Source organism: Episyrphus balteatus, chromosome 1 (genome assembly GCF_945859705.1).
Source record: "Episyrphus balteatus chromosome 1, idEpiBalt1.1, whole genome shotgun sequence".
Taxonomy (NCBI): domain Eukaryota; kingdom Metazoa; phylum Arthropoda; class Insecta; order Diptera; family Syrphidae; genus Episyrphus; species Episyrphus balteatus.
This window is the reverse complement of record NC_079134.1, coordinates 74,552,470-74,576,921: the sequence shown is the minus strand read 5'-3', so window position 1 is coordinate 74,576,921 and position 24,452 is coordinate 74,552,470. Positions and strand designations below refer to the sequence as shown.

The window sequence follows — 24,452 nt, the reverse complement described above, 5'->3', positions numbered from 1 at the left end:
TGGTTTTGTTCAAGCTCTATTTTTTAATTTTATAGGTATTATTTTAGGATTAGAGGATTCAAATAATTTTAATCAGTTTAGTTTTTTGAAGAAAACAAAAGGACGCTCTTACTTATAGTTTTATAAACACCTAGATAACTGTTGCTTCTGTCGGCGTCGAGAGATCTTTTTAGTTCTAAGGCGATTTCATGCATACATGTTTAAGACATTCTCAAGGAGAAGTTAGACTTTCTGATCTAGCACTTTAATCTATAGGTAGAAAAAAAACTTCTTCTAAATTCTAATTACTAAAAGTAGACTTGACTTTTAAGAAAAAGTTCTTGCACAGTTTTATGAAAGAAAAACGTAGAATTTTGCACACTATTTAATGGAAACTTTATTAAAAAAAATTATAATATATAATGCAGAAGTGCATTAAAAATTTGGAATTGAATTTTTTGGTGACTAATTTTTCTTCGACTTACCATTTGAAATCAATCACGCTGCGCCACTGCTGTGCAGTGGCGTAGATAGCTTTTTGCTAAGGGGGGGGATAGATCTAGTTCGCAAATTATTTTTTTTTAAGTTTTAATAATGCTTCTTTGTATTGTTTTTATTCTCTTTAAATTGGAGAAAGTTCTTTCGGTAGTTGACGTAGAAACCAGCAGTGTAGCTAATATCTTTAATAAAATATAAATACCAGGACAACTTTTTTCGGTGCAGCTTTCGAGCGCTTTCAATGAGTTCATAGAGGAAGTATTTTTCCTTCTGATCAAATATCTTTTCTGAGTTTTTAATTCTTCACACAGAGAAAAATATGACCAGGACCACCTAAATACCAACAGATTTCCTTATTGAAATGTTTTATGAAGAAACCTTATTAATTGTTTATATTAATAGAGAGAGATTTCTTATTATTTTCATGTACAAAATCTTTCAAAATTTTTTGTAAAAATTTCATATTTTTTCCAACTTGGCACTAGAGCAAAAATTGTGACCAATATTTCTATAGTAAGTTGGAATAGGTAATCCCGTACATGATCGTATTTTTTTTTTTTTTTTAAACAAAACCGACTTCCATGGATCAAAACTGGGTTTTATGGTTTTTCTAATGGTACTGAACAGGCACCAGCTTTTCAATACCTACAAAAAGAATTATCAAAATTGGTTCACTCGGCCCAAAGTTATGAGGTGACAAACACAAAAAAAAAGTACAGAAGAATTGAATAACTCCTCCTTTTTGGAAGTCGGTAAAACAATTAGGAAATCCCGATTGTTTAAATAATATTTCCTTCTTGGATGAAAACTATAAGGAAATCTTATTGTTTTTGTTCTATTTTATGTGGTCTAGTTTTTGGTAAAACTCAACAGTTTCATTAAATTTTTTAGCTGCTTTTACTATTTCAGACGAAGAATCCTTAGAAAGAACCGGAAACCCTTCTAGTGTGTTTTCATGGTTTGCACATTTTTCTCCAAGGCCCATTACATAGAAATCGAGAAAAAGATTGAAAACAGTAACACGAAAATATTCTTTACTGTACTTTGAACCGAAGGGTTCGAAAGATTCTTTTGTCGCTTCACTATTCTCTTATGTTTAACGCCTATATCAAGGATTTCAGCTAATTTTTCCCATATACAAAAAACTTTCGAAAATGAGTCGTCTTCTGCCCGTTTAATTTTTAGTTGATCCCTTAAATCTTTAGCGAGCTCAATTGCTTGGACCAAGTCTAAATTCACTCTTTGAAACACCGACTTAATGGCAACGAAAGTTGGTAAACCATATTTATAACCTTTAAGCTAATCAAGAACTCGAAATCCATAGCGTTTTTTTCAAAGTGCGCTTCTTCAACTTATTTATTCATCACTGTTTATACTGCACAATTATCGATCCCAATGGGGGGGGATATATCCCCTTGATCCCCCCCCTATCTACGCCACTGCTGCTGTGTAGATAAGGAAAAGCACAAAATTTCGCAAAAGTTGTTAGATACCTGATTTAGCAGGTACCAGATGCTCCCAGATAGCCATTTTAATTTTTAAAAAATCAACTTTTTGAATTTTTTTTATGCCATTCGTTTGTGATTCGTTTGTGACTGTTTGTGACAGCAATAAAAAGTTTTGTGGCTCGCTAGTTTTTAAGTTATTTTTAACAAATTAAAAAAAAGTACCAGTTAGCCATTTTTTTTTTTCAAAACTGAAATAGTATGGGCTTTTTATACTCATTCGATTAGAAATCGTTTGTGACTCCCGAATATATCAATAAAATAGTTTGTGACAACTTAGTTTTCGAGAAAAACTAATTTCACCACACTTTCATTTTGTTTATCAATATGGGCGGAGCTACGCATAGGATTCATGATGCTGAGGTGAGTTTTTTATACTTTGAGGTGAGCAACATGTTGCAAATGTATACAAGTATACAAGATTGATTGTAAGCATAAAGTAATGTTGTTTCTACTTCAATGATGGGAAATGGAGTTTGAATTTTTAATTTATACCTAAATCAAAATAAGTCTGCGACTACCATTTTCATCTAAACTCTTATGGGTAAACATTATCTAATGTTTAACTTCATTCTATTGAAAATTGTTAACATGTTTCGAATTTACTAACAAAATCGTTTGCGGTTAAACAAATTGTTTGTGATAGCCTATTTGAAAAAAATTTGTAATTGTTTAAACTATTAGAATTTACTAAGGAAATCGTTTGTGACAATCTAGTTTGTTTGTGATAGCCTATTTTCCAAAATCTTGTAATGGCTGGTCTAAATTTTTACTCAATTGTTTAAACTAATAGAATTTACTAAAGAAATCGTTTGTGACAACCTAGTTTGTTTGTGATAGCCTATTTTCTTAAATCTTGTAATGGCTGATCTAAATTTTTACTCAATTTACCAAAGAAATCGTTTGTGACAACCTAGCTTGTTTGTGATAGCCTATTTTCCAAAATCTTGCAATGGCTGGTCTAAATTTTTACTCATTCCATTCGAAATTGTTTAAACTAATAGAATTTACTAAAGAAATCGTTTGTGATAACCTAGATTGTTTGTGATAGCCTATTTTCCAAAATCTTGTAATGGCTGGTCTAAATTTTTTCTCATTCCATTCGAAATTATTTAAACTAATAGAATTTACTAAAGAAATCGTTTGTGACAACCTAGTTTGTTTGTGATAGCCTATTTTCCAAAACTGCATAGATAATGGCTGGTTCCATTGAAAATTGATGATTAATTTTACAGTAAAATTTCTATGACAGATTTGTATACAAGAAGTAGGACAATAACTTAGCTGGATCATTTTATTGTACTGTATTTTTGCATTTTTTATTATTATTTTGATAAGGATAGTGTCTCTTCTTCACGATAATTTTTACAAATAAATTTCGCTTTACATTTCTCCAGATTTTGATCATGGCACTTTAAGCAACATATTTAGCAACTTCTTTGATATAGGTATTAGAAAAGAGAGGGTTGATTTTTAGAAAGAAGAAACTTAATGGGAGAGAGCGAGATTTGGTAATGAATGTTGATACAAACACCAACAAGGAAAAGAAAAAAAACTTACAATTTCTGCAAATGAATACCTACAGCAGGCATGTCAAACTCAATGTTATGAAACTAAAATGTTTATAAAACAAATTTATAAAAAAAAAAACAGGAAGAATGATAATATTAATGTATTCCATTTACCATGTTTATCCGAAGACCAAGGTTAGTTAGGCTGGATCTTAAAGGTAACTCATTCCTCTTAATGACTTAAATAACAGCTCGCATCGACAGGTACATTTAACAGGAAAAAAGGGAAGAAAATCAAGAGAACTTGTCTTTCAAAGACATAATTCTGCAAGCCTTTTTTCATATTCAATATTAAAGTTTAGATTTTTTTGTGGATTGCTTTTGACTATTGCATGCTGATGTTAATGTTTTTATCATCAAAGCCTAAGCCGTTTGGTAGGTTAAATCAGAATATTCGCTTTCTAATTCACTTTAAGAAATCACAGAACTTCCCCTGATTTACGCCCCGAGATTTTATAATGTTTATAATTTTGTTTTTAAGTACATGTTCCATACTTATTTATTTGTTGAAAAAAAAGGAGGTGCATGTAGGTATGTCGAAAGCTGGGAGCACAAAATCTATATTATATACTTAAACTAAAAATTATTAAAAATATGGACTGGGCCGCAGAGTTATGCATTATGGGCCGCATGCGGCCCGCGGGCCGCAAGCTTGACATGCCTGACCTACAGAGAACAAAACGAGTCGAGTATTGCTTACGAACATCAAGTACTTACTCGAAAAAAACGATCTCGAACAGAATCAACACAACTCAAATATGTTCGAGCTTTCCTGTTTAGGAGTATGATGACTCGTAAGTAATCCTACATTTCAAACGATCATTTTTCTGTTCGAGTAAAATCGAGTAAAATGATCGTGAACAAAATGTTTATGATCAATGTGATCGAAATTACTCGAACTGGAAAGGAAATGTTCATAGTGTTCGAGGGTGTTTTTTCTTGTAGAATAAATAAAAGAGAATCAGTTTGGTACACAAAAGCAAGCTACATTTGTTTTATTTAAATGAATTAATTTGACTAGATAATGAAATGAAGAAAAACATATTAGAATAAAATTAAATTAAATACAGAAAAAAAAGAAAAATTAAATAAAGCTTAATGCTAGTTAATACAAAAAATTGAATAAATTAAATTAAGTTAAAAATTATGACACTGTTGTTTATAAAAAAAAAAACAATATTTAAATTGGATTTATCTTTAAGTTTGAATTCGCAATCATCAATATTTACAGTTTCTGGGTTCAACTTCGATCGTTTTTCTGTAATTATATTTCCAGCCTGTGAAATGCTAGTTCTGATGCTGCTAATGTTGCGGGAATACGATTCAAGATTTTATGTGCTTCATATAGGTTTTTGAATTGGCCTTTATTTTCACACCACCATTGAAGAATATCCACAGGGCCTTTCGAATTAAACTGAATGTATCTTTCTATTTCAATATCAATAGAGTTCACACTCGTTGTTGTATTTTCATTCATAAAATCCGAGAAAATATAACTGGCCCTGGAACTAGTTGTTGGTTGTTCGTCCAAAATATCTTCAGATGCCGCAGCAGTAGCAGGAACTATTGACTTTATGTAATCATATATATCAGTCTTTTCAGTTGGGGACAATAATTGCATTTTATTGCACGGGGGATAAAAAAAAATGTCGCACTTTTGAATGACATTTTAATTTCGGGATGAAACAAATTCACTAAATAATGTTTTACTTTGTATTTTAAATCACTTAAATTTTCTGAATTTTCCAAAATGTCAGTCCACAAATCTGTTGTTGCCGAAAAGTTTTTAATAAAACCGAGTTCTGTTTTGACTATTTCCACTAATTTGTCTTTAATATTTTGTACATTGTTGCTTATGGTTGTTCCAGTGGGAAGCATGTCTTTCACGTTAACATGTTCTCCGTATTTAGCACCGATTTTTATACACTCTTTAAAAAATGCCAGGGCCTTCTACAGTAGAAAACGGTCTAATATCTTCAATACACAGCTTCACGGACACATCAAAAACTGCTTTCTTATCGGCCATCGCACACAGGCGGATTTCTTTAAATTTGTGGCCAAAACTAATAAATCACTTTTCTAGGTAAAAAAAAGTAAGGAAATACTAAGTACAACATAATTTATTCATAAAAAACAATTATTTTCAATTAAAAAACAAAAGGTAAACATTATTCCATTATTTTTTTGTATAAACATACATTATCTAATAAATACTTCAATTCTTTGGGATATTCGTTTGATTTTGGATATTTTTTTGTATATTTTCTTAAAATATCTGTTACATATGGATTCGTCTTAAGTTTTTACGGTATATAACCACATTTTCAGAAGATAAACCTTGAAATAATACAAAAAGTAAACTTGAAAACAAAATTAAAATCAAGGAAATTTGTTTTTTTGTTATATTCAAATCAATATTTATGTGTATAATTCGCAGAGTAGTGCTTTGTGGCAACTTAATTTGGCATATATATAAAGCTTATATGTGTACAATTTATATAAGTCTAACAACGTAGTTCGATGTTACTGGATCTGATACTTTTAAGTCTTATGAAATGGTTTTCTTTTTAGACTCTGCGAAGAAATACGTTTTTTTCTTTTTTTTATTAAACACTTGAGAAATTAACACAAACTTCACTGAAAACACATAGACAAATATCCCCAGGTGCATAATCCATGATTCAAAATAGGTCAAAAACTTTCCCGGCTTAATATTTGGAATTAAAAAGCACAACAAGGAATAAACCACGATGAATTGTTTTTCTTCAAGGTAAACTTTGTTTCAATTTTTAACAATTAAAATATTTTTTTTTTGTCCGTGGGTAGGTGTTGAAATCTTCAAAAGATTCTATTAGGACCGGAAAACGCGTGCTCATAGATATGTGGGACTCTTAACCACTAAAACCACCTCCTACTCCCGATTGCAACTAAGTTCAGATGGAACTTATCTAGCAATTTATCTTTCTCGAAGTTAAGTTACGTGTTGTAGGTAACTTTCCGATGAAAGTTCCTACTGATGATATTTTAAAATAAATAAATAACTTTTGTTTTAAATTAAATCATTTAAGTAATGGTTTAAATTTTTGTTATCAAAAAAATATTTTAAAGGAAGCTAAACAAATAAAATTTCTAAAACATTTAAATTTATATTAATCAATGCCGATATTTCGAAATAAAGGAATTAAATTGAAAAATTTCACTGTACCAAATCGGAAGGTTTAGTCCTTCGCTAACGTCGTACTAAGTTTGTCTCGTCGAGAATTTCTAGTATTGTTCTATTAGTATGTTCGACTAACCGTTTTCGATGTTTTTGGGCAAACGTTTTTATTTCTTCGCGAACCGTGGGGATTCCAAGATCCCTGTGAAGATCTTCGTTTCTTATATACCACGGCGCATTCACAAATGATCTTAATAATTTATTTTCAAAAGTTTGTAATCTATTTAAATTTGTATCGCGTGTACAACCCCAGAGTTGAATACCGTATGTCCAGACAGGCTTTAGTACCTGCTTGTAAACTAATAATTTGTTTTCGATACTTAGTCTAGAATGTTGTCGTAGCAACCTGTACATTTCTCTCAATTTCATATTTAATTGATCACATTTATTTTTAACATGCGCTTTCCATTTTAATTTCGCGTCGAGAGTCATCCCGAGATATTTTGCCTCATTTGCAAATGGGACTTGAGTAGTATTAATAAAAACAGGTAGTCTATTTATTTTCTTATATGTAAAGTCCACGTGGACTGACTTAAATTCGTTAAGCGCTATTCGCCACGTTTTTGTCCATTCATTGACATTGTTAAGGGCATTTTGCAATTTACTTGTCGACTCGTTGATTGTTTTGCCTACTGCAAGTATTGCGGTATCATCAGCAAAAGTAGCTAAAATTGTGTTTTCTGTTTGAGGTATATCGCGTGTGAATAGAAGGTACAAAATAGGACCTAAAACACTACCTTGTGGTACCCCAGCCACTATTTCCCTAAAGTCTGAGTAATCATTTCCGTGTCTGACGCGGAAAATTCTGTTCTCTAGATATTCTCTAAGAATGGTAAAGAGTCCTTCAGGTAGGACTTGTCTTAGCTTGAATTTGAGGCCCTCGTGCCATACTTTGTCAAAAGCTTGAGATACATCTAAAAAGACGGCTGAACAAATTTTCTTTTCTTCGAGAGCTCTCTCAATGACATCGGTGATTCTATGCACTTGATCTATCGTCGTGTGCTTGTTTCTAAAACCGAACTGGTGTTCAGGTATAAGACCTTATTCTTCTATTATTGGCTGAAGTCGCTGCAAAAATATTCTCTCAAAAACCTGATTTCTTTTCGTGTGATGGTTTCAAGACCATTATTACTTCTGCGACTTTCCATTGATTTGGAATGTAATCTAACCTTAAAGTGGCATTCATTATATAGAGGAGATTTATTAAACCTTTCCGTGGGAGCATTTTAATAATTTCCGCTGTAATTAAGTCGTATCCGGGTGCTTTTTTTGACTTTAGCTTCTTAAATTCTTTGTTTAATTCGGCGAATGTAACATTTCTTGTGATAAAGCTTTCACTTGACGTTAAATTCATATTTATATTTATACTATCATTCAATGCTTGCCCATTGAATGGTTATAATGTGTCCTCTAGGTAATCAGCGAAAACGTTTGCTTTCTCTTTGTCGCTTCTTGCCCATGCATTTTGGTCTTTCATAATCGGAGGTGCTGGAAGCTTAGGTTTTTTCGTGGCTTTTATAGCTTTCCATAAAGAGTAGTTAGATTCTTTACCTGCCGTCAAATTTTCAAGGTAATTTTTAGCTTCGCGGTTCTTGAAATCTGATATCATTTTTTTAAGCAAATTACTTAAGCGATTTGAATTAGATTTGTGTTGAGGAGCACGAGTTTGTTGCCATTTTTTACGCGCTTTTCGCTTTTCTTTAAGTACGTCTTTTATCTCTTATGGATATTTAGCATCTTTGTACCCTGAAATTTCTCTTTGGCAAGGGGTATTGTTCCATGCGGCTTTTTGAACAACATGCACAAAATTATCTACCGCTTTCTCAAGCTCAAGAGGTGTCTGTAGTAATACCCTTAATTTAACATTATCCTCAATATCTTTCTTAAAGCCTCCCCAGTAAGTTTTACCGTTTGTTAGTCTAGGTGGCATTTCAACTGTAACAAGACTTTCGCTGATTGTGAGTATAACGGGAGAGTGGTCTGAAAAAAGATCAAAGCATTCCGTTATTTTAATTCGATTTGACGGTATTCCCCTGACTATAAAGTAATCAATCAGGTCAGGTATTTTGGAGGTATCTGCCGGCCAATAAGTTGGTTTCCCAGTAGAATGAAAGTCACAATTGTTCTCCATACCGGCTTCGTATAACGCTCGGCCTTTTTGAGATATACATCTAGAACCCCAAAACGTATGCTTTGCATTAAAGTCGCCGCCGATAATTAAAGTTGGTGTAAGTAATTTTAGCAAGTTTGAAAATTCATTTTTATCAATTTTGTACCGCGGAGGGCAGTATATAGATGAGATATTAAGTACATCATGCTTAGTTTCAACTTGCATACTTATAAGTTGCATCGATTCAAGCTCAAGCTTAAGACCTGTCGAGTGTTTAACACAATCTTTTATGTATAATGATGCTCCGCCTCTTGCTATGTTCGACGGATGAATTGCGTGGTAATCTAGAAAACCATTTATATTGAAATTTGATTCTTTTTTAACATGGGTTTCTGATATCAGACAAATGTCAATATCTTTTTCCCGCATAACCATTTCTAATTCTCCAAGTCTTTGTCATAATCCGTTGGCGTTCCATGTTATAATTTTAAGCTTTTCCATCATTTATATTTTGAATATAAAAATAAAATAAAATCTTCGAGTTTAGAAAGCCTTTCAGACATAAATTTGTTAAGTTTTAACTGATCCTCAAATTTTGACAAAATTATAGCCAAGCATTGAGAGAATGCGACAGGTTTGGAATTATTTTTGATTACGGGTGAAGCCGCCATTTCAGCGTATGAGTTTCCATTACGTTTCTTTGGAGACGTGTTTGATGTTGTTGGCGTTTGATTTTCTTTACCAGTGGCGGGTTTTGTTGTATTTACCCTTTTCGGGGTCTTAGAAGTTTCGTTCTTTGTGGGTTTTCTTTGGGCATGAATTTTTTCTCGGCGTTTTTGTAGCTCCTTAGCTACTTCACAGCCTCTATAACTTGCCGGGTGGCTTCCGTTGCAATTTATGCACTTCGCTGGACTCGAATTGGGATAATTGGCTCTCCCCAGAATCCTTAGAGCCGATTTTCCAGAAAATCTGAATTGCCACCTGGGGTACAATATCTTTCTGTTTTACTCATTCCATATTTTTGTATACGTCATTCTCAGTATACGGAGGGTGGATTTTAGTCGCCTCTTACGACAGGCATGCCTACCTCGGGTATATTTTTTCTTTTCCCCTACCCGAAGGGGTTAATTAAAATATGAGTTAAAAATTTTATGCAAATCATCGTTGGGTGTAACAGGCCAATGACATTAGAAAAATATGCCACGTCGACCGTCATGGCTTACTTTATTTTTGAGGTTTTGGCCAGGAATTTTGGGAAATCCGCCTGTGTGCATCGAAACAATCACTTCTTTGTTTATATTTGGCAAGGTTTCTTTAAAACATCTGTGCCTCAAAAGGTTCGTCGTTGTTTTAAAATTTTTCATCACTTCTTTGCACGATCTGCATGCTACAAAGTTTGGTATAGTATCACCATTTTGATTTTTTATTTCGCCAAAAGTCCCCCATACCTAGGGTTGCCATCCGTCCGGGTTTTCCCAGACATGTACTCTTTTTTTGGTGTGTGGGGGACGTCCGGGATAGTTTCTATTAATTGTCCGGGATTGTACTCTTTTCAAGCTTTTAATATCTCACTACTTGTATGCTTGTTCGAAGAACGAACAGAGTTCATTAAAAGCTAGGCGTATTTAATTTGGTTTATTATATGGTCAATTTGTTTTATAATCTGTTCCAATATAATCAAAACTGCGTATGAGCTACTGCTTAGTGAATTATCTAATCAACACATTTTTTTTTATATTTAGTTTAAAATAACGGTATTTTTGGGAGTCTTCCGATTTTTTCATGTAACTTTAAGAGCTACAAAATTAGCACTGAAACCTGAAAGAAAACAATTGTAATTGTCCTGCATACAATATGTAAACAAATTTTCGTGAGAAGATTTACTTTTCCAGTTTTATTAGTAACTTAATTAACAATTATTGTAAAACACGATTTAGGAAAATGCTAAAGCCATTTAAGTAAGTTAGTTGTTAAGTCGAAAAAAGACTGTTTCTTAACTAAGTAACTAACTAAAACGACTTTAGCATTTTATTAATTTTTTGTAATATTAGCTCAAAAGTTTAGTATAATACTCATATACTAAGGGCCATTTTGAACATAAATTCTTATTCTCTTCTTTTTCCTCCGCGTAAACTGTCACATAGGGATTTATGTAGAACTTAAATGCTTTAGTTTCGATTCAGCAAATGGCTCTAAGTATACGACAGGAAATGCCAAACTTTGTCTCAAGGTTCTATTATTTGTGAAAAAAATAAGAAAAAAAACTTTGGTACGGGAACCAGGGAGGGATTTTTCCGTTTTCTCTTTTTTTATTTCAACTAAGCGTTCGTTTGTCCTAGTTTTGTACTCTTTTTTGTCCTTGTTTGTCCGGGAAAGTCCGGGATTTTGCATCTCAATTACTAGTTTCGTCAAAATATATCTGGCAACCCTACCCATACCTTACTTCGACAGTTTCTTTTGTCACAAATAGAAAATATATTATTATTAAGATTTAAGCTAATACTTTGTTCTTTCATTGTTTTTTATAAAACTATTACTTTTTTATATGAACTCAGAAGATTAGGTTCTATTTAAATATTGTTCTCGCAAAAAATCAGCTTTTGAACTAAAATATTTCATTCATAACTTTCCCTTTAACCCGTTCATGCTGATTTGTAATTTCCCCAATATACCTGCCGAAAAAATAGTAATTTGTTTTAAAAACAATCATCCCAAATCGCATTATTGCATATTTTTTAGGGATTCGTTTCTACTACGCACCGACCTGCACAAATTAACTGGGCACTCCCCACTACCCCATTTGTATTGTTACCTAACGACTAATTACTTTTTTATTTACTCAGTCATTGTAAATCCCTTTCTAAAACCACAATTGTAAAATTAAAATAATCTGCTTTAATTGCAGTTGTACCGCAAACAACCAACCCTCAAAATCTAAATAAAAAAAAATATGCAACAGGTACCTATAGGACCTAGAAATTGGAAGTGGTTGTTTTCATTGTTCAAACTGTTCATGATTTTTTGATCACGTTCGAACACTTCGATCACTTTCGATTATTTCGAGTAAAGCCTAGTGTTTATAAACAGTCGATCTGTTTACGAGTAATTTTGTTCGTGGGTATTGAGGATCGAGTATATAGGTTTTGTTTGTGAGTATTTTTGTTTATGACGAGTAAGATGATTTACGAGTATAGAGAGAAAACGATCGAGCACGAACGATCATTTTAAAAAATTGAAATTATTCGAACAGGTTCGAACATACTCATTTCGATCTCTGATACCTACGACCTACCAAGGATTTATATTTTTTTCTCAATTATGAGCTCATATAAATTGACAACGACAAAAATAGCAACTAATAATATAATTTAAGTTTAAATGCGATTTTTCTTGAACAAATCGTGTAAAAATTATTTTAACCCTCAAATTATTGCAGAGATAATCGCAACAGAGAAATCCTTCGCAACATTAAAGAAGTGATCTTTCATGAGTGCGAAAGAGTGAGCGATATGTTATTCTATAAAACGGAATTCAAGAATAGTAAAAAATAATGGGAGAAAAATAAGTTTTGTAAGGGAATGGTGTGGGCGGTTACTTGAAGCAGGATGATGATGAAGTTTATTTACCGTTTTGGTATTTTTTTTTCATTATCGGTAGGTAGATATCAAGCTATTCATATTTATAAAGTAGACACCTGTGCAATTTCTTTTTTGTTGCATTTTATGTAAGTTAGATACCAATATGTGATTGCCCGATCAATCTAGAAATTTTATCAAAGTTAATTTAAGTACAAAATTTTTTGATACAGTTAGGTTTCTTTGGTAGAGGAGAATATATAACCACAGTTTTACACCAAAATTTGATATGGCGTATCCCCGAAAATGACCCCTGACCCCTAGGTAGTACGGAAAAAGTGATTTCAGTCGAATTTAATATAATTTTAGTATGTTGTAGTTCATGTGAAGCTCATTACAACTCTCTAAGGATGCAACCCCCTTGCCCCAAGTATACCCCCTCGTTAGCCCCCTTTTTTACCCCATTTTTACCCTTTTAATGGGTTGAGTACGATAACTTAGGCGCCCAGAATTGATAACGGTTTTTTGAAGAGGAGTTCAATTCAATAATTTTTCTATACAAGGATTGATCTATTTACCCCCCACCGCCCCGTTTAGATGGGAGGGGCAATTTTGTAAAAAAAAATATTTAAATTAAAAAATTATTAAAAAACAACGGCAACACTTACAGCTATGAATGATACCATTTTCAAAAGTCAGAACTGCACACTTGATTTTAATTTATAAAACAAGTTATTTTAATGAATTGTTTTTGAAATCGATTTTTCAGTGTTCAGTGTTTTTTAAAAACTTTTTTCCAATATTTTGACTTAAAAATCTATTATTTTAAAAACAATTCATTAAAACTTGATTTATAAATTAACTTAAAGTGTGCAGTTCTGGCTTTTGAAAATGGTATCATTCATAGCCGTAAGTGTTGCCGTTGTTTTTTGATAATTTTTTAATTTAAATATTTTCTTTTACAAAATTGCCCCTCCCACCTAAACGGGGGCGGTGGGGGGTATATAGATCAATCCTTGTATAGAAAAATTATTGAATTGAACTCCTCTTCAAAAACCGTTATCAATTCTGGGCGCCTAAGTTATCGTACTCAACCCATTAAAAGGGTAAAAATGGGGTATAAAAGGGGGTAAGGAGGGGGTATACTTGGGGCAAGGGGGGACATCCATAGAGAGTTGTAATGAGCTTCACATGAACTACAACATACTAAAATTTTATTAAATTCGACTGAAATCACTTTTTCCGTACTACCTAGGGGTCAGGGGTCATTTTCGGGGATACGCCATATCAAATTATGGTGTAAAACTGTGGTTTTAAATTCTCCTCTACCAAAACCTAACTGCATCAAAAAATTTTGTACTTAAATTAACTTTGATATATAGTGAAATTTTGTCTAGGATGATCGGGCTATGAGGATCTTTTCGAATTTGGGTGCGATATTTTTTTTTTTTTCTTTTTTTCTATCTATTTGCGAGATCATGTAAAGTGGACATTTAGGTAGGTAAATGGTACGTAACTATAGTAGATACATATACTTTGTATACTATATATATCCTTTTTTTATAATAAATAATTTTAATTTACCTGCCCTCACCATCCACGCAAAATAAATCCTTCAATACCTTACCCTCCTTCATCAGCCACACTAAATAACTCCTTCATTACCTTACCTGCCCTACCAAAGCAAAAAAAATTGAAGCCAAACTCACAACAAACCATGAAAATAAATTTCAACCACAAATAAAGTCAACTTTCAATTCCATGGACATTATTTGCCGTCGCAAACGAAACAAAAAACATCCACATAATAGTGTGTGTGCACAAACTTAACTTGGAAAACTATTTATCGTTAAAATATCAAAGATCAATTCAACATTTATTAAAACATATACAAACACATTTGTCACACTAAGAAATGTTCTGTGTTTTGTTTTTTTTTTTTAGCGTTATTTTTTGTATTAATATTTGGCTTGCGGCCGCGACCCCCTTACGAACTCCCCAGGGGGTCGCGACCCACACTTTGAAAAACACTGATCTAGAAGAATCAATTCCCAAAAGTCCCATGCATTTGTTATACAAATTTCTCATTTTACTAAGCTTTTGAGCTTAGTTATCACGAAACAGAAAAAAAACTACCTATCAAATTAAACAACACACGACAACTCTTAAATAAGTTTTAACAGTGTGTGTGCTAACAAAACCAATTGACTTTTGAGGATATTATAAAAAAAATTTAGTAGATTTCGGTGAAATTTTCGCTTGAAATCCAAATTTTGATTCGGTGTGAAAAGGATATTTTCCAAAAATGGCAACGCCAAAAAGATTGTAGGTATTTTGAAACTACCTTTAATTTATTTAATTCCAAAACTAACTTCGCGTGTTGTTGAGCTTATCTGGGCTCAAGAATACTATGTACCAGAATATTTTTTAGATGTCGCGAGCATCGATTTTATACAAAAGGCCTATTTGTTTAAAATAAAAAAAAAAAAAATAATAAATTACATCTATATGTATAGATATGAAATTGTTAACCAACCTTGCTATTTGCTTAAAGTTGAATTTTTTTCTCGGCTTCTTAGATTTTCCTTGATAATTTTCCTTTTTCCAGACGTGGGTTTTCCAAGCTGCATCCTGATATTCAAAAGAAGGTCTCAAATGATAAAGTGCCATTTCTTGATGAAAAACGGGAGTGATTGAACCAGATAAAGGCGGAACTATCCATATCCAGTCAGAAGGACATCCATTTCTTAAAACAAAGATAATGGATTCTTTGAATATTTCATTTAAATTAAGGTAATTACCTTATCTTTAATTCGTTATCAAAATGTTTCATAAAACTTTCACTTGCGGTGTGATGATCTACGATTGTTATATTTCTACTTTGAAATGAGTGAAGAACTGCAATATTAACTTCCACTAATGCCTTATCTTTCCACAGAGATGAAGAAGTTCGTGTATCTAGTCCCATTTTTAAAGCGACCTTCTACAAAATATATAAAAACAGATACATTTTTTTATTTTTAAATTATCAATGTTTAGCATTTTGAAATGGTAACTGTACCTCAAGTATATTGCGCCGATTGGTGTCACATAAGTTTCTACAGCCTATTTCTGTTGACATATACCACCCGCTAAAAGCGGTTGCTGTAAATTGTACTCCACCACAATCAAAAAGCATGCTAGAAACGGCAGGAAGGGAATACCACCTCAGGTTTAATTCAGCAAACCATTTGAAACTGCAAATAAAAGAATTTTACACAATTATGTGCCTAATAAATAAATTTGAAATCATTATCGTGCGGAAAAATTTTGTAATGGAAAACTCTAAAGAATTTAGTACCTACAGAGGTGCGTTTTTTTTCTAACAATAGTTAACTATTGTTAACTATCGTTAACTTTTGTCGTTCCTTAACTTCAAAATAGTTACGATTTGTAACTATTTGACAGATGAACATCGTTCCTAAACTCGTTTTGAAGTGTCAAATAGTTACAAATCGTAACTATTTCCAACTCACCTCCATGATATAAGTTGAACATTCATGAGATTGTTGATGTGTCAAAGTGGATGTTTTGTTTACAAAACGAACACAAAGATTTTTTTTCTTTTGAAATAAGAGGAAAAAATGAAAATAAAAAGGGAGTTTTGTAATTTTTTGATGATAGATAATTTATTTTGAATAAAAAACAAAATTTTTTGCTATAATAATGGAAATAAAAGTATTCTCAAAAAAAAATTAGCTGGTGGTTTGACAGTCTAACAATCTCTAACAATAAATCTTCCTAAATGATTTGTAAAAAATTCAACGATTTCTAACAATGACACTTCAACAATAATTTTTGACATAACAACGATCGTTGACTATTGTTAGAAAAAGAACGCACCTCAGTGGTCCGTTCTTTTATTGAACAATGTTAACTTGTTGTTATGTCAAAAAAATCGTTGTATTTGTTTTTGTTAGATTTTGTTACAAAATGTCAACTTTGATTTAGGAACGACTAAATGTTACATTTTGTTGATCTGTCAAAAGAAAAATGTTTGAGATTAATTTTATGAATGAATAAACAAGAAAAAATTTATTTCGTACTGAAATAATTCTTTTTAATTGAATTCTAAGCAAATTGAAACAAAAATATGCATTCAATAATTTCAAATACGGAAACAAACAAGAAATTCTCTTCTCACATCATCCCCTCTCTTCCCCATTTAGTTGTGTTTGACAGATTAACATTGAAACTCAAGTCCAGGAGCTGAGTTGAAAAAAGTAACAAAATGTAACTATTTGACACTTCAACACTGGATTTAGGAACGATGTTGTGACGTCATGATGTTACACTTTGTAACTTTTTTCTCATTTAGGAACGATGAAAGTTAACTATTGTTAACAATAGTTAACATTGTCGAATAAAAGAACGCACCACAGGGGTGGAATCGTGTAAGCTGATTTTTGATAGTTGACTGTTAAATTCAAGAAAATTTGTCTGTGTAAGATGATAGTCAAAAGTGACTATCATATTTTTTTGACTTTTTCAGCTGCCACCTATTTAGGTGTCAATTTCATACAATTAAACATTTGTAGCATATTTTTTTCTTGGTTTTCGTGGTGCTTTTACTTTGTTTGGGAAAAATGAATATTTTTGTACCTGTGCAATTATTTTAAGCCTACAAAATTAAAATAAATCAAATTAATATGATATAGAAAATAGAAGAGTCGAATTGAGGAACAAATTAAATTATATTTTACCTCCCCGACCTAAAGCAATCATACCTTTGTACACAAAAAAAATAATTTCAAAATAATATTTCGTGTTTTTAATAGACTCGTACAAAATTTTCGAATAACATAAGATACATACTTTTTTGAGTAAATTACACATTTTGGGTCTGTCATCTGAATTGAAAGTTTATACAATATTTTGTGGGATTCTTTGTAAGCTTACTTTGTAAGATCCTTTTCGAGTTTTATTTGCTAGGTAGATATTGAAGTTATAAATTATTACTTTAAGTGTTTTAAAAAATATTAACTTACGTTTTTAATAATTGTCTTCCCAATTATTGTAGCTATGGAAGTGAGAAACTGAAACTTTGCATCGGTTATTTTGAAATTTTCTGACGTTTGACAGATGTCGAACCCAAGTGATACCAAGTAAACCAAAATTAAAAATGATCTCAAAAAGATGGAAAATAGTTAACTATCAAATTTGATAGTAAAAAATATGATACTCAAATATCATTTTAGCCGATTCCACCCCAGGTTAAATAGTACATAAAATCAAGAAATAAAAAAAAAATTGCTACACTCAAGAAAATTGGTAAAAAGTTTGCTTTTGGGATAAGAACCAAGTACAAAAAAGTATATAAAAAAAAGTTGGATGGAAGGGTGTTTTTTCGCGGACAAGAGGGAGGAGGTGAAGGTCAAAAATATACTGAAAAAATTGTTTGTCGAATATTATCATATGACACATTTTTTATTTGCTGAATTTTTTGATGCTGAATCTAATGACATAAAAATACGATTGTCTGAGAAAAGTTATTGCCGATTAAAAACAAGGGTGCTTGTTTTTTGTCTTCAACAAGTAAAATATAACCGAAACCCATGTGAAAAACATGCTACACTGATAAAATTCGGGATGAAGGTTTTAGATAAAGCAGGGACAAAGGATTCATAAAGTTCTTAAAATTATTTTTGGTGAAAGGGTGTTTTTTTGATGGGTAAAGGTGTGTATGAGGAAGGTATCATAACAGCTGATTTAAATTTTATTAATTTTTAAAACTTGGTATGAGTGTTTTGGTTGGTATAAGAATTAAGAATCTATAAAGTTTAATAAATTATCTCGAGTGAAAGGGTGTTGTTTTTTAAGAAATGATGAAATTCGGAATAATTACCACAAAAACTAGGAAAAAGTTGTTACTTATATAAAAATTGGTAAAATTTTTTCATTTATAACAGAAACCAAGAATCCGAACAGTCAAATACAAATTTTTTAGGTTAAAGGGTGTATTTTGGGAAATAGGGAAAAATCCGCGATAAGTCCGATAAAATCAATGGTATAAATTACAAAATTCATTAAATATGTTCTCTTTCCCACGGGAATTACGAATAATGTAAGTCTATAATTTTTTTTTTTGTGAAATGTTTTTTTTTTAGAAGTAAAGAAAGTATGGGAATATTTGAAAAAGTGTGTAATACTTGAGTAATATACTTGAGTAATGATTCGCGTACAACGTGTAAGAACTCATCTATAAATGTTTAATTTGTCATCAAAACCATAAATGAAATGAATCATTGGCTTTTTGGAACCAATTGCACATTTTACTGTCTCTTCGAAAAAAACACCCTTTCACCTAAATTTTTTTTTATGAAAACTCTTTATTCTTGCTTTCTATCACAAAATCAATGTTTTTACCAAATTTCATTAGGGTAACCCATTATTTTTGTTTTCACTCAAAAAGACATCATATTTTTATAGACACTTTAGATTCTTGTTTCTTATCTTAAAAGCAACATAATTACTAAATTTCAATAGAGTACCACTAACATTACTCAAGTATTACACATTTTTTCAAATATACCCATACTTTCCTTACTTCTAAAAAAAACCACCCTTTCACATAAAAAAAATGTATAGATTTACATTATTCGTAATTCCCATGGGAAAGAGAACATATTTAATGAATTTTGTAGGGGTACCATTTATACCATTGATTTTATCGGACTTATCGCGGATTTTTCCCTATTTCCCAAAAAAACACCCTTTAACCTAAAAAATTTGTATAGACTGTTCGGGTTCTTGGTTTCTGTTATAAATGAAACATTTTTACCAATTTTCATTTGTGTAACAATTTTTTCCTAGTTTTTGTGGAACTAATTCCGAATTTCATCATTTCTTAAAAAAAACACCTTTTCACTCAAGATAATTTATTACACTTTATAGATTCTTAATTCTTATACCAACCAAAACATTTATACCAAGTTTTAAAAATTAATAAAACTAGCCGACCCAGCCCTCGATATTCGAGTGCCAATTTCTTTATTTTCTTTTATTTGCAACAATTTTGAACACAATTATACCAAAATAGTTTCTTTATTTTTTATAGTATTTGTTGTTGTTTTCTTGCAATTAACCACACTTTTTGAAGACAAAATACACAGGAATATATAACATACCTCGCTCCGGTGTGTATGCGTCGCTCAAATCTGTGAAAATTTTGGTAGATGGATAGGTAGGTAAGCAAGTTCTTAGATGAACTTTATTTTTTTGATGAAAGCAAGGAAAAAAAGCAGGGTTGTAAAAAAATCTTTTTTAAAACAAATATTTACTGCAACGTGATATTGTTTCGCATTAAAAAATGCCATTGCACCATCTTTATTGACAAAAACAATATTTTGCCTTAAAAAAAATTGTACCTATTGCAATTAAAAAAAAAATTCTCCATAGAAAAAACAAATCAATGCAAAGTGTGGGGGTGTGGGCAATAAATAGTTCATTTTTAATATTCGTCGAACTTCTTACAATTTTAATTGCAATAATTATTTTTTTAATGAAAATATTTTCTGTTGTACCTCATACAATTTTTTGTATTGATGCAATTTTTTTCAGTTGCAATAAACGTTTTTTTTTTTTCAATTAAATTTTTTTTTTTCAAAAAATATTCTTTTAAATTTAAATTCATTTTTTTACTTGCGGTTTACGATTTACGGAAAAGTTAAGAATTCGTAAAAAAAATCGAACTCGAGATAACAAAAAGCGATCTATCTCGATCTGTAGCGATTTTCCTACTTGAAAATTGGTAACTAAGAGTGATTCCGTAGAGGGAAAATTTGCTTTAGGACCTTTTAAACCTTTTATAGAAAAGGTCGCGTTTCTCAAAAATTTTTGAATTTTTTTGAAACTTTTTTTTATTCATATTCAATTATACAGGGTGATTCAGGAATAATGTGCCAAAAAGCTAGAGCGTGTAGGTTAGGTCGAGACAAGAAAAAAATTGTATGGGAGGGGGGGGGGGGTGGTGTAACACAATAACGTGTTACACCTTTTTGAAAAGCCAAAACCCTAGTCTTTTACAGACATTTTTTAGAAAGCGATTTTATGGCACAGTTTTTGAAAAATTAATTTTTAAAATAAAAATTTTGAAAAAAAAAATTTCAAAGTAATTTTTTTCAAAATTTCATATAATTAAGTACTAATTTAGTTTTGTAAGCAAAAACAAAAAACCAAATTGAAAAATATTTTGTGATTTTCGAAAATTAACAAAAAACCAAAACTACTTTTTTCTAAAAAACCTCTTTATTTTTTGTTTTAACATGGCTGGACTTGTTGATAAATTAATTTATGAAACATTAACCATTCGTCAACTATTTTTTAAACATTAAGACTTAATTAAGGTTACAATAAAGTGATACCGTATTGGATTAATCCTGAATTGATCAACTTTTTTCATTGATAACACCTGAAAACTTACCTGAGAATTTTTCTTACTATGTCTGGGGTGCTCGCTGCCCATGGATTCTTTTCTTTTCAAAATTTTTATTATAAAAATTAATTTTTCAAAAACTGTGAATTAAAATGGCTTTGTTTAAAATATTTGTAAAAGACTAGGGTTTTGGCTTTACAAAAAGGTGTAACACGTTATTATTAGTATAACCTTTGATTTTTAATAATTTTTTTTCCAAAATAAGTCAATTTTTTTTTAAATTGCCCCTCCCCGCTAAACGAAGGGGAATAGACCCTCCCTCCCATACGATGTTTTTCTTGTCTCGACCTAACCTACACGCTCTAGCTTTTTGGCACATTACTCCTGAATCACCCTGTATAAATCACTCTTGTATGCATATAATATAAGAATATTGCGCGAAAAAAATACTGTTGATTAATGTACTTAGTAGCTGATGCAGAATCAATTAATGTTATGTAATAAATTATCATCTGAATTAAATTGATTAGTGAAGTAACTAAATCATTGTTTATGGTTTAGGTATCTAATAATAATTTTCATAATTTTATGGGTTTAAATTTCACTGTAATTGCTCACTACGTGACCGTTCTTCTATACCTACTAAATATTAAAAGAAATGAAAGATAAGTTCAAAATTCTGAGTTTGGGGATCAGTTTCTCAAATACACTGCTTTCAGTTTCCGTATACTTGATTTTGAAATTTGTCAATTTGTTAGAAAATTGCTTCTGCGGCTTTAATAATGTCTTCAAATAACTCAGGCAATCTTTTCATATCATTTAGGAATTTTTTTTTTTTTGAAAAAAACCAACAAAACATAAATTGAAGTCTTAAGTAATTTAAATTTTTAAAGCAAAACGGAAGCAGTGCAATTTTTCAAGCAATTTTTCATAGAGATAAGAGTATTTTTAAATTACCGACGTTTGTAAGAAAAGATCATGAATATCGGATCTGTTTCCGCCCTTTACAACATTTTTTTAGCTACAGTTACTCCACTAAATAATTTTATTGTTAAATTAGTAGGTAATTTTCTTAACTCTACACAAACGAAACAACAACAAAATTAGAATGTGTAATTCCTTTCGTTTATCTACAAGACATGAAAAATAAAAGAACTAAATAAAGGAGGAATTTACAAGGTTTTTGTGACAGACACCAAGATATACTTTTCTATAGGTTTTTTGGGTGCTGAGCTCGAATCCGAAGTCAAAAAAATTTTATCACATCACGTTTTTGAGATAATCCCGTTAGAATATCGAAAATGCCGCTTTTTATCAGTTTTCAAGGTTATTTCTTAGCATTTGTTTATTTGTTATGAATAAATTTGTAACGGTTTCTAAAAGAACTAAATCTTGTCTTTCTAAATCCGTTAAATCTCTTAAATATCTCTTTTCTTCTTCGAGAAACGTTTGTAGTATTGTAATTTTTTTTTATGCAGCGGTGCCCCTTTTTCATTTTGCCACCCGGGCCCTTTTGCCCCAGTCCGACCCTGTACCTACTTGTTTCACCTACCTAATTAGATACTCATGATTTCATACCCCAGTTCAACAAGGCAAAAAAAAACACAAACCAAATCAATGCGCAAACAGATAAAACTGTGCATGCATTCTTTTTTCCTTGATTTCCAAAAAATATCCCAAAACCAGATCTCATTTGTATATTCCTAACCCTAACCTATCCTATGAAAAAATATTAAAGAACAAAATTTCATTCATTGATCAGGTAGGTAGTACTAGGTACCTACCTACTTTCTTAAAATGCATTCACAATCCTTTTACATACCTACACACAATTACTCAATCCCACCATCACCATCCAAGGAAACAAAAACAAAACTAAATTGCAAAAAAAAAACAAACAAACAAAAACAAAAAACCAACCCATATATGTATGTAGATACTAGTACATAAGTATTCCTTATTCTTTCTTTCTCTTCTAATAGATCTTTTGTGAGTAGGTAGGACGACTTGATACTCGAGCTACAAGGTCTACTTCTATGGACAGAAAAAAAAACACACATGTGCATTCTGTTTGCCTTTCCATTTTTTTAATTGACAAACAATATTGCAACACCACAGTACACCTCATATTTTTATTCCTCATCTCAACCTGAACCTAGCTTATGAAAAAAATATGAGAGAAAAAAATGCATTTATTGCTCAGGTTTTTATTTTTAAATACGTCCACAATCCATCTGCACACACACAATTATATTTTTCTTCCAAAAATCCCGTCTTAAAAAAGAAACAGTTAAAGCGCGATTTTGCAATGCAAAAACACAACAAGAATACAAGAACAAATTTCAGAGATACAGAAAAAAAAACGATTCCAACTCAAGAGTCAAGACCGTTATGCCCATGATTTTTTTTTTCTTTTCTATCCATACAAAAAGATCTTCTCGCTCTGTCTGAGGCAGAGCGGTGAAAACACATGATACTAACTCTCAAAGACCACGTAAAAGAGAATCAGAGAATAAATAATCAAAATTCCAAAGAGAAATAAAAGCATTTTAAAATTTCTCAAATTTTTCATTGAAAAGAGCTTTTTTAAAAGCTCTTCAAAGTGGTGATTTTCAGTTTCATATGTCACTTTTTTCTATGAAGATGAGATATCTGTATATAATTATTTGTGATTGTATATATTATATACATTCAAACAATCCACGAAAATGTCTTTGTAGGTTCTCGTCTTAGCTTGTAGAAATAAGTTTAAAATTCCGAAAGGGAGAGGGTGTTATTTATCGCACTTCCAGTTGAAATAGTATTTAGTATTTGTGGTATTTAGTTTTCCAGGAAAATTTGAATGAATGCGTTCAGATATTTATAAGAGATTAAAGATAGTTTCACATTTATTAAAGGTGCGTTCAGGTGTTGATCTTCACAGTATACAGTAGTAAAAAGGTAATTCGTGGTACTGTGTGGCAGTGAAATTTTAAGCAAAACATCCCTTTGAAAGTGAGAGTCGAAATTTTTTAATGAAACAAATTAATTCTTAAGGCTTTACCACACCAACTGCGTCGCAAGACAACGTTTTTTTTATGTTAAAACCATAACTACAATGACCTAAAAAGTAAAAAAGTGGGAAAGGAGATGAAAAAACTATAAAAATTGTTTTTGAAACCAAAAAATAGGCTTTCTGCATAATTATTTTTAATTTTGTGGTCGGAGAAACTATCACAAAATGAGTTTGAAAATTTTCAGTGGCCATTGTAGTTATAAATACCTGAAAGTGACCTAAAAAGTGAAAAAGTGGGAAATTTACAAAATTAAATTTTTTTAAATTTCTTTCTAGCAATATTTGTTTTTGGAAAAAAACTACAAAAATTTTTTTGAAACCAAAAAATAGGCTTTTTGCATCATTATTTTTTATTTTGGCTGTGTTCCTTTGGGCTCAGTAAAGTACTTTTTAGTACTTCTGAATCCATTTTTTCTATAGAAGAAATGGAGTTGAATACAACCAGAAGTACTTAGCAGTAGATACTTAAGGCCAAAGGAACACAGCTTTTGTCGTCGCAAAAACTGTCATAAAATGAGTTTGAAATCTA

The 24,452-nt window shown here is 31.2% G+C and overlaps 1 protein-coding gene across 5 annotated transcripts in view; it reads right to left on the bottom strand.

Annotated features, from left to right (window-relative positions):
- LOC129905198 (nitric oxide synthase) overlaps nt 1-24,452 on the bottom strand; it is an 822,682-nt gene that overhangs the window by 253,739 nt on the left and 544,491 nt on the right. For all 5 annotated transcript variants that reach the window (XM_055980616.1, XM_055980618.1, XM_055980617.1 and 2 more), the window contains 3 exons: nt 15,517-15,691; nt 15,257-15,438; nt 14,992-15,201 (listed from right to left, as the gene is read on the bottom strand). In XM_055980616.1, the coding sequence (XP_055836591.1) occupies nt 14,992-15,201; nt 15,257-15,438; nt 15,517-15,691 (567 nt within the window). The remainder of the gene's footprint in view (nt 1-14,991; nt 15,202-15,256; nt 15,439-15,516; nt 15,692-24,452) is intronic.